At 40.1% G+C, this 10,034-nt stretch overlaps 2 protein-coding genes across 2 annotated transcripts; both read right to left on the bottom strand.

Moving 5' to 3' along the window:
* Positions 1-3,619: 3,619 nt before the first annotated feature.
* ddt (D-dopachrome tautomerase) lies at positions 3,620-6,290 on the bottom strand. The gene is made up of 3 exons (XM_010746837.3): positions 6,095-6,290; positions 4,167-4,342; positions 3,620-3,988 (listed from the first exon to the last, which is right to left on the bottom strand). The coding sequence occupies exons 1-3, from the start codon at positions 6,200-6,202 to the stop codon at positions 3,916-3,918; spliced, it is 357 nt and encodes a 118-aa protein (XP_010745139.1). The 5' UTR covers positions 6,203-6,290; the 3' UTR covers positions 3,620-3,915.
* Positions 6,291-6,688: 398 nt separating this feature from the next.
* chchd10 (coiled-coil-helix-coiled-coil-helix domain containing 10) lies at positions 6,689-9,802 on the bottom strand. The gene is made up of 4 exons (XM_019275868.2): positions 9,555-9,802; positions 8,398-8,632; positions 7,060-7,201; positions 6,689-6,882 (listed from the first exon to the last, which is right to left on the bottom strand). The coding sequence occupies exons 1-4, from the start codon at positions 9,590-9,592 to the stop codon at positions 6,863-6,865; spliced, it is 435 nt and encodes a 144-aa protein (XP_019131413.2). The 5' UTR covers positions 9,593-9,802; the 3' UTR covers positions 6,689-6,862.
* Between the last annotated feature and the right edge of the window lie 232 nt (positions 9,803-10,034).

Here is a 10,034-nt window from a genome sequence, read left to right as displayed (position 1 = left end):
ACCCTCAGTACAGTTGTCATGAACGGGGAAATTAGCTACAGAGACCAAAACTGTTTTTTGTACCAGGCTGTAAACATGTTTATTTCTGCTGTGAAGTTGGACATTTGGACATAGGGACTTATGGAGCCAGCCTCTAGTGGCCATTTGAGGAACTGCAGTTTTTGGAACTTCTGCGTTGGCTTCACTTGACAACCCCCACAGACGTCGACTCAGTACAGATTCTGCTGTGAAGTTGGACATTTTAACATTTGAAAAGCTACACTGTTTAGTACTTCTGCACTGACTTCATTTCCCAGATATGGAGGTTGCCACTTGGGTGCTTCTCGACTCACTTGGAACGTTTTAGGTTTTCCATTGGCAAAATCTGTTGACAGTACCAGGTACGAGCTGATTTCACATGATGAGATGGTTGATAATGCCATGGCAGTTGCATGTCAGCTAAGAATCCTGTCTATATTGAGGGGCTACTATGTGCAGTGAAAGATGAAATCGAGAAAAGTACCTGGTACCAAAAGTACCATAGGTCATATCAAACAGACCAAACGGCATCCTCATGTTGCTGAGCATGTCCATGCTGAATTTGAGTGGCTAAGGTTTTGCAGATTAAATCGAAAAGTGTTCACTTCTCCTGGCCGAGTCGCATGTTGCGATACCTTTTCTGTGTATGTGTGAACAAATCTACAGGTGGAGTAGTGCAGCGGAAAAACGTGGAAGAAAAAGTTAAATAGTCCCAAGCTATTTTATTAGTGTGCCTTGTGCTTTGTACAATCAGGCACACTAATAAAATTCCAAACAACTAAAAATATAACAAAAAAGTTATATTTGAACTCTCTTGTTTCCCGTCTGTACTCTCTGTCTGTAGCAGTAGGAATAAACATGATACTGTGAAGCACTGGATAAAAAGTGACAACTCACAACTGATTTTGCACGAGTAAATATGTAGCATTGTATTTTACACACTTTGTAACAAAAACATCACCAGATATACTGAACAAAAATATAAACGCAACACTTCTTCAGGATGCTGAACTCCCTCCCAGTACTGCCCCCCCTTCCTTCTCCGCCCGCTGCCCCCACAAACTCTGGACACTGCTGACCCCCCCAAAGGCACCAGCCACTTTTACAGACTCAAAAATACTTGAAAAGCAAATTTGCACTATGTACACCTGTTTACATATTTCATTTTTATAGACCTGTTCATACTGAAATTCTGTCAATCTATAATTCTACCATACTGCTTTATTTATATTTATATCATACTGCCATACTTATATTTATATTGATAATTCTGCTTATACGGTTCATACTATTTATATCTCCAGACTTTTCTATTCCCGGATGTCTTTTAGCTTGTATATATTGTATGTATATATATATCATTTCATTTTTATTTTATTTTTATTTCATATTTTATTTTATATTATATATATTTTTACATCTTCACACTGTTTGGACAGAGAGAAACGTAATTTCAATTCTTTGTATGTCTTGTACATATTGCAGTATTGACAATAAAGCCAACTTGAACTTGAACTTGAACTCGAACTTGATTTATTGTGGCCAGCCTAAGGCACACCTGTGCAATATCCATGCTGTCTAATCAGCACCTTGATATGCCACAACTGTGAGGTGGGATGGATTATCTCGGTAAAAAAGAAGTGCTCACTATCACAGATTTACACAGGTTTGTGAACAATATTTGAGAGAAATTGTTATTTTGTGTATAGAAAACGTTTTAGATCTTTGAGTTCATCTCAGGAAAATTAGAGCAAAAACAAAAGTGTTGCATTTATATTTTTGTTCAATGTAAATATGACTCACATAATTATTCCGCTACCTGTGACTAAGTTGTTTTGAGGGTATTTTACTAACAGGTATGAAGCCAGTAAAGTCAAAACAAATGATTACAAATACAGACATGAGCATCAAAATAAGTAAATGAATTATTAAATAAATAAATTCCATCAGTGAATGTTTATTGCATAAGTATCAAGTGGAAACTCTAGTGACATTCCTCTGTGGCTGTGAAGTGAAGCCAACGTGTAAGTTCCTCAAACAGTCACTTGAGGCGGGCTACAGAACAATAGTCAATATAAAGCATGGATGCAGTCTCTGTGATGTCACCGATAGGTTAGTGAAGCACTGTTTTGAATCAATGACATTATAAAGAATGAACAAAGCATGAGTGGCATCACCCACAGGTTTCTGAAGAGCTGTTTTGAAGCCAAAAGTATGCAACACTGGTCGCCAAGTGGCAACCTTCGTATCTGGGAAGTGAAGTCAATGCGGAAGTGCTAAAAAATATAATTCCTCTAACGTCCACTTGAGGCTGTCTCCAGAAGTGAGTCAGTCTCCATAAGTCCCCATGTTCAAATGTCCAACTTCACAGCAGAAATAAACATGTTTACAGCCTGGTACAAAAAACAGTTTTGGTCTCTGTAGCTAATTTCCCTGTTCATGACAGATACAGTATGGAGGGTGAATTTATATACAACTCACCTGTTCAAATGATATTATTATAACGTTGTGGCCACTTTGATTGACAGGTAGGTGTTGTTGTTTCTCCTTATGCGTGCGTCCTGGAGCGGATTGGACCCTCAATGGAAGGATGTTTGTTTTCCCATGTCAGAGGAGGAGTCCCTGTGTGTTGGCTGGTGATTAAAACATATTTTTTTCTCTTTTCCCCTTTCTTATCTGAGGATTTAGTGTTTTTTTTTTTTTTGGTGGAACATTTTTTGCTGGAAATAAACTGAAACAAAAAGCCAGTTGTTTTTTGTTTGTACTGAACTGAACTGAAGAAGTGGACACTGTTTATTATTTTTCTGTTGTGTAAATATATTTTTGAAACGAAAGAAAAGTGGTGTTTTGGTTTGCTCACCTTTTTTGTTTAAGGTTGTATGAATTGTGTTTTGAATTTATGCACCCTGTGTGTGGTTTTTGTGAGAGGGACTAGTTTTAAATTGTCAGGCTGAGTCCTGGCTGGCACCCCAAAAACTAAAAATTAAATAAAATAGTTACCCCTAAAAACCGTCACACTAGCAGTAAAGCTGCAGATTGCAACCAAATGAAACTCTCCACGTCTCACCCTCTCTTTCCAAGCATGTAGGAAAAGCTCTGGCTGGAGATACACAAAAAGCTAAAGACCATATCTAGATCGGTGTTTAGTTTGTCAGTTCTGGGCTACTATAGAAAAATGGCTGACTCCATGGAAGAGGACCCGCTCTCACTATAGGTATAACTATAGGACTCATTTTTAGACAACAAAAACACAATGGTTCTTATGCTCAGGTTATTTTACACTAATGAATATATATTACATGCCTGCAAACAAATATTCCTAAATCTTACACACTGGACCTTTAAAGAGAAAGTCCAAAGCCTGTACGATACTCAGAATTTGAAAGTGAAAACAAAATTCTTAGTGTGGATTCTTTGAATATTAATCAAGCACACAGAAGTTTAATAATGAATCAATTCAGAGGCACCACGATTGACAGATGAAAGAGCCCAGTTCATCTCATCCACATCTTCAGTGAAAATATATCTACAGTCTTAGCCCTGACAGACAAGATCTGACATTAAAGTCGGTATACGTATTGAAAAAAAGGAATTCAGTCTCTATTGTCAGAGAGATTTTTTTTTATTCCTTGTGGTTTTAGTATCATTTTCTCCAAAAGTATGTGAGACAAGTGATTTCAGGAATGTTTACAGTCACAGGGCTTTTAATCATCAAATAGAATAGAAAACTAGAATTGATTTGTGTTTGCATGTTTTACAGCTTTAGGACATGACACAAAAATCAAAGATCAATAAAAAGAATGAAAATGATTTTTACTTCAGTGGGTGAATAATCCTAATCTGTCTTCTTTTCCTCTCAGGAATGAGATTGTGAGTTATGTCAAACAACAACATCCTTCACAAGAAGCTCATGACGGTTCCCTTCTTCCCGACCTGGTGAGGCTGCAGCTCGTGGAACTGGATAACAATCCTGTGAATGGGAACAAAGTTGTCACGTTGAGCCAAATATGGACAGTTTGGAATTTTAAGATAAACCAACAGACCTGAAGGCTGAACTCTGAGCTGTGTTTCTATTGTACGGGCAGAGTCAGACCACATAACAGTGACAGTATGTACACCAGCAGAGCAGAGACCTACTGAGAGCTCACCTGTCTTCAGTCAGACCAAGTTCTCCGGTCAGAAACTCAAAAATCTTGGCACTGTGCTCCTTGTTTTTCTCAGCAGTGTCCGTCACACCGATGGCAGATACAGACAGCGACACACACGGAGAGCAAGAGCCACCTATCAGCATCAGCAGGCCAGGCTTCACCACCACGTTCATCCTCTGAAAGACAGCGTGACTAATGTTAGAGAGGGCGAAGCAGGTGAATACGGATCGACATGGCGAGAGGGCAGAGTGAGCAAAAATACAAAGCATATCATCTGAGAGCGTCAAGTAAGAAACAAAGTCAAAGCCAGCACGTTCCTCCACCCCACGCTCAGAGATAAATCCAGAACCAGTGTTTGGTAACTGTGCAGGTCTGACACCCGTCATTAAAATCTAATTTTAGAAAACTGTCAGTACCTGTAGTATAATGGACAAGACTGATTACGGTTGCAAAATTCTGGGGATTTTTTAAAGTTGATAACTTTCCATGGGAATTAAGGGAAATTTATGGAAATTAACAGGAATTTATGGGAATAGACAGAAATATACCAGGGAAGGCTGACCTTTAACAGGGAACTTAAATATTGATGGGGAAAATATATATTTAGCATAATCTTGACTAAAACAACCAGATTTCATGTAAGTACACTTGAATATCTGCTATTCCTCACATGCACATAGCACACTGCTTACTGCAGGGCTATTGAGGCCACGCCCCCTACCTGCACTGTCCATGGACTAAATAGGATCGTAAATAAAATTATTCAATTTTATTATATATATATATATACATATATATATATATATATATACATATATATATATTTTTCTGTTTGATACAGTTTGTTTAAATTACCCCCAATTTCCAGTTACTTCCCATAATTCCCATAGAGTTTCCTGTTTGAATTTGAATATATTTCCAAAAAACTTCCCATGCAAAGTTTCTGGAAAGTTTCCACCCCTTTGAAACCCCAAGACTGATTAGTCCAAAATCAAACAGAATAAATTATAATGACAAAAATCATTTGTTGCAATAACTTTTACTTTTTTAAAGTTGTTTGCACCTTTTCTGTCTCACAGCTGTGGCTTGCTACAACAGAGGTTGGAGCAAACTGTGAACGAGGAATTGTTGTGATAACCTTCAAGGCTAAAGACAGGGGTCAGATTCACTTGTCAGTGTGAGAAACGGCTGAGCTTTAGTTCAGGACAGGAACTGGATAAACTTTTATGACTCTGTCAGACTCTGAACTGCTTTGTGTGTGCAGGATCTCTGACCTTTCAGCTGAAATAACTAACCTGGTATTATCTCATTGATATTCTTTGTAATGATTACACATTACAGCTGCATGCTCATATTGTCTTCTTAACCTCATGACGTTATTATTACTCTGTTAAATAAATCAAAGTCAGTATTGGAATAACTGTGTATTTGTCCATCTCACTGGAATGTCTACCACACTGTATGCCATGTAATGTATATGACAGTACATCACTGTATGCCATGTAATGTATATGACAGTACATCACTGTATGCCATGTAATGTATATGACAGTACATCACTGTATGCCATGTAATGTATATGACAGTACATCACTGTATGCCATGTAATGTATATGACAGTACATCATTGTATGCCATGTAATGTATATGACAGTACATCACTGTATGTCCCAATCTGTCTGACTGACCTGGCCTGAGGTGTGATGGCTCACTGAGCCTCCGTGCAGCGGTGCTCTGCTCTGCAGGCAGTGACTTCATGTGATGTGCACTAACTGTTAGGCTGTTGTGTGAAGCTGTTGTAAGCGCCTCTCACACACACACGAACACACACGAGCACGCAGGGCAGCACTAATGTAAAGCAGCCCCAGCTTTGACATTGAGTGAGGCTCCGGTAACGCTCGTGTCACGGCGGTAAACGGTGTACTCACGTCCTCCGGTTTTCCCAGAGCGGCCGCTGCGCACGAGCTCAGCTTCCTCACGAAGTCCTCGGAGAACGAGCTGGCCGGTAAATTGGTCTGGACGTCTATGAAAGGCATGTTGACGACTAACGAAGAGATGTCTGCTCTCAACTTTGAGTGGGGACGAGGACGAGACCAGCACGGCGAACTTCAACTACTGCTTCCGGTTGAACTTTCAAACTATGCGCTGCGTTATAATGTTGAAGCTAAATTACTGCTAACTTATTGTGAGCAACTATAGTTTCCAAATGATTATGTTTATTTGTAATGCTAAAGATTTATTTTATTGTTGACACGCGACACAAACATGTCATTTCTTGTTGTATTTTTTTCTCCGCCAACAAATAATTTTATTTTGAAAGAGGAAGCGGATGTAGGCCTATGCATGGAGCTGGACAGCTGACAGTGTTGAGCTGGCCCAATCGACCCGAACCAAGCTGGAGCGCCCCCGCTGGCCCACTTCATCCATTACAAAGAAATATTAGTAAATGAATAAATCAGTAATTCATTCAAATACATGAGAACTGTGGATAAGAGCCGACATGACAGAAACAAAGACAGAGCTGAAGTGGATAGCATTGTTTATTAAAGGTCATCACTGTACATTAGCAAAACTTCATTCATCACACATCAATCATCCAAACAAACAAAAGCAGCATTCTCTCTGCTGGGACAGTGTTCACATTGTGTGCTCTGTTGTGTCTACACTATGTTTGATTGACAGCTGGAGCCTGACCTTCACACCAGTGATGTCACACCTACAGAAAAACAGAAGAAAAAAAAAAACAGGTCATGGTGATAATTACTGAAATCATATTTAAACTTTAAAGAGTGTCTGTAGCTCCTGACGTAGGACAAGTGTTCAATCTGCCAGAAGTCACCATTATGTGAAAACAAAGCAGGTAATGAGTGTGATACATGAAGACCAGACTCACCATGGGAGTACTTGCACTGTTTGAGCGCCTCATTGAAGCCCTCACATAGAGTCAGGTCACTCTGGTTGGTGGCACAGTCCAGGAACTGTTTGACTTCAAAGTGACAGGGGCCCGGCTGGGCTGGAGCGGGCCGGGGGGGCTCCTGCAAAGATACGAGTGAGGAAAGAAACACGCCACACATTTGAGTTAGAACCTCACACTTCACTGTTAGACACTGGCTCAGCCTCAGCAGGCTGCTCTACAGGTAATTATTATATTATTATATCATTATTCAAGATGTCATCAAATATTAGCCACTTGTTTGCACCAAGTACACGTATGTACATCCTCACAGGGTTGGAGGTTTTTGTGTTCAGTTACAATGTCAGTGCCAATATACTACATGTCTCATTCACACACTGATCGGTGGCTGCCATGCAAAGTGTCAACTGCTCATCACATTTTGGAGCTAACCATTCATACACATTCACACACTGATGGTTTGGGGTTCAGTATCTAGCCCAAAGACACTTGGACATGCAGAGTGGAGGAGGTGGGGATTGAATGGACAATTGTCTGATTAGTGGACGACCCACTCTGCCTCCTGAGCCATTTGACCTCAGGTCACTATCTCAGATTTATGCATATGTTATATGCATTAATATGACTACATAGCAGGCCGATATTGACACAAAATATTACAGTGAATTAAAAACTTATTTTAAATTGCATTCCAGTGATCTCATCATTTATGTTAATTTTAAAATGTTGTAGTATTTTGACAGTATATGTTTTTATTTAATCTTAAAAAGATATTTCAGAGATTCCTCAGCATTGTTTTAGAGACTCCACACCACGTGAATAAAGTACTAAGTGGTCTTATGGTTGATCATCGTGTGGGTTGTACAGACAGTGATTCAGTGTGGCAGCACAGCAAACCTATACCCCTGGATTTACAGACTAATTCAGTCAACAAGCAGGTAACAAGTCATCTGAGTTTTATTTTACTCTTTGTGTCATAAATATGTGAAGATTTACAGTTTTCAGTTCACTCTTACTGCTTTGTTTGATATGTGTTCTGCTTCAATGTTAAGCACTCTAACTGTGTTTTGAAAGGGTTATTCTAATTGTTTTTATATTATATTAGTATTATTATATTTCTATAAATAAGAATACTTCATCTATTGAAAAATGCTAAACTGATCTGAGGGGGTCTACACTTCGAATCCTTGGACCAGGTGGAGAAAACTTTGGTGTTGAGCACATAAAAAAACGATGACCTAATCTAGACGTCAAAGTCCAGCTAAGTCCAGCTCCTCAGACATCCTAATCCTCATCTGATCGCAGTCCATCTCTTACCTGGTATGTCGGCTTGGCTGGCTCTGAACTGCTGCTGCTGCTGCTGCTGCTGCCCCCACTGAACGCGCCGGTGAGGGCGCTGCCAACAACGTGGCCCACGGCTGAGCCTACTGCAACCCCAGCCGCTGTGGTAGCCATCTGGGCCATGAGGCCGGGCCCCTGGGACTGAGCTGGAGCCGGGGCCAGGGCAGAGGGAGGTGGATGAACAGGGGCCGGAGCATGGGATGGAACAGGGCTAAAGATAGAACAAAAACAATATGCATGTTAAAATGATTACATTTGAAAAAAAATTTTTGTGTTGGTAAAGTTCCATATATAAGAACACGTGTCTTCCAGCAGCCTTCACAGCTGTGAATGTCAATATAAAAATGTCATATAAATAAAGGTTCTGCCATAAGTAAGACTGTAAAAGACAAACTTGTTTTTATACTAAAAAGAATTTTTAAAAAATCCCACAATAAATACTACTTAGTACTGTTGGTTTCACATATAAAAGGAGATTTTTCCTTGCCACCGTCTCCTAATACTATTAGAAAGAGTACGGTCTAGACCTGCTCTGTGTGAAAAGTGTCATGAGATAACTTTTGTAACTGTTTTGGTGCTATATAAATAAAACTGAATTGGAATGAATACAAGGCTGGTGTTTTATTCCATAATTTTAAATTTCTGTAGAGTTTACACTGGAAAACTGGAAAACCATGACAGTAAAATATGCCATTAAATATTACAGGATTTGTATCTAAATTTAAAATGCTACTTCTGTATAAATTCCTTTTAATTGCGTATAAATAAAGGTTTAGAAATATTTTACTGTCCGCAGGAAAACACAGTCATACTTGATGCCATATTTGACTTCTTTTACTGTCATGGTTCGGCAGTTTTCCACTGTAAAATGTACAGACACTTTTTACAGTGTGACCTTCACTTGAGCCCGGACAGGCTCTCAGTGACTTAGGACGCAACAACAATTAAACGGTGCCTTCAGGTGTATGAGGCGGTCATTAGCCTCACTGTGGACAAACGTGCTGTGTTTTACTGCCGTACTTGTTTATCAGTCTTAATATAGGCTGGACAACAGAAGTGACTTGGCTCTTTAAATAGGACACATGAGACCACCACACAGCACACTACACCACACACTGACTGAGGATGTTTACCTGGGTGCTGAGGGACGGCTGCGGCTTCCTCTGGCCATGTCTGAGCCGACACACGCTTCACTGTTTAAGCTAAAGGAGAAGGTGTCTGCCTGCCTGCCTGTCTTTTAACACACTGCTCCGCGAGGTCCACCACCGGCCGACAGCTCGTGTAACTGTCACTGACCTTGTGAGCGGTTTGCCGGTTCAGGTACCCAAATGTCGCGAGACCTAAAATCCCCGTGGATGAATGAAGAGAGGGGGTACGGCGTTAGGGGCGGGGCTTCGTCCATTGAGGAAGCTGCTCGAGCTTAATGTGGACAGTGTGTATCACGTGACGGATCCCATTACTGTCATTACGCGGATTGGCCACAAGCTGGCGCTCTTCCCGGGGCTGCCACATTAACACGTCTCATTCATCAAAACTGTGCCGACTCAGGCTGAGCAAGATCAAAACCAAATCTAAAAATGACAGAAATAAATAAAACTAAACGAAAATTAGAA

Source organism: Larimichthys crocea, chromosome X, assembly GCF_000972845.2.
Source record: "Larimichthys crocea isolate SSNF chromosome X, L_crocea_2.0, whole genome shotgun sequence".
In the NCBI taxonomy this organism is placed as follows: domain Eukaryota; kingdom Metazoa; phylum Chordata; class Actinopteri; family Sciaenidae; genus Larimichthys; species Larimichthys crocea.
Note: the sequence above shows the minus strand (reverse complement) of the source record. Positions and strands in the feature narration are given on the sequence as shown.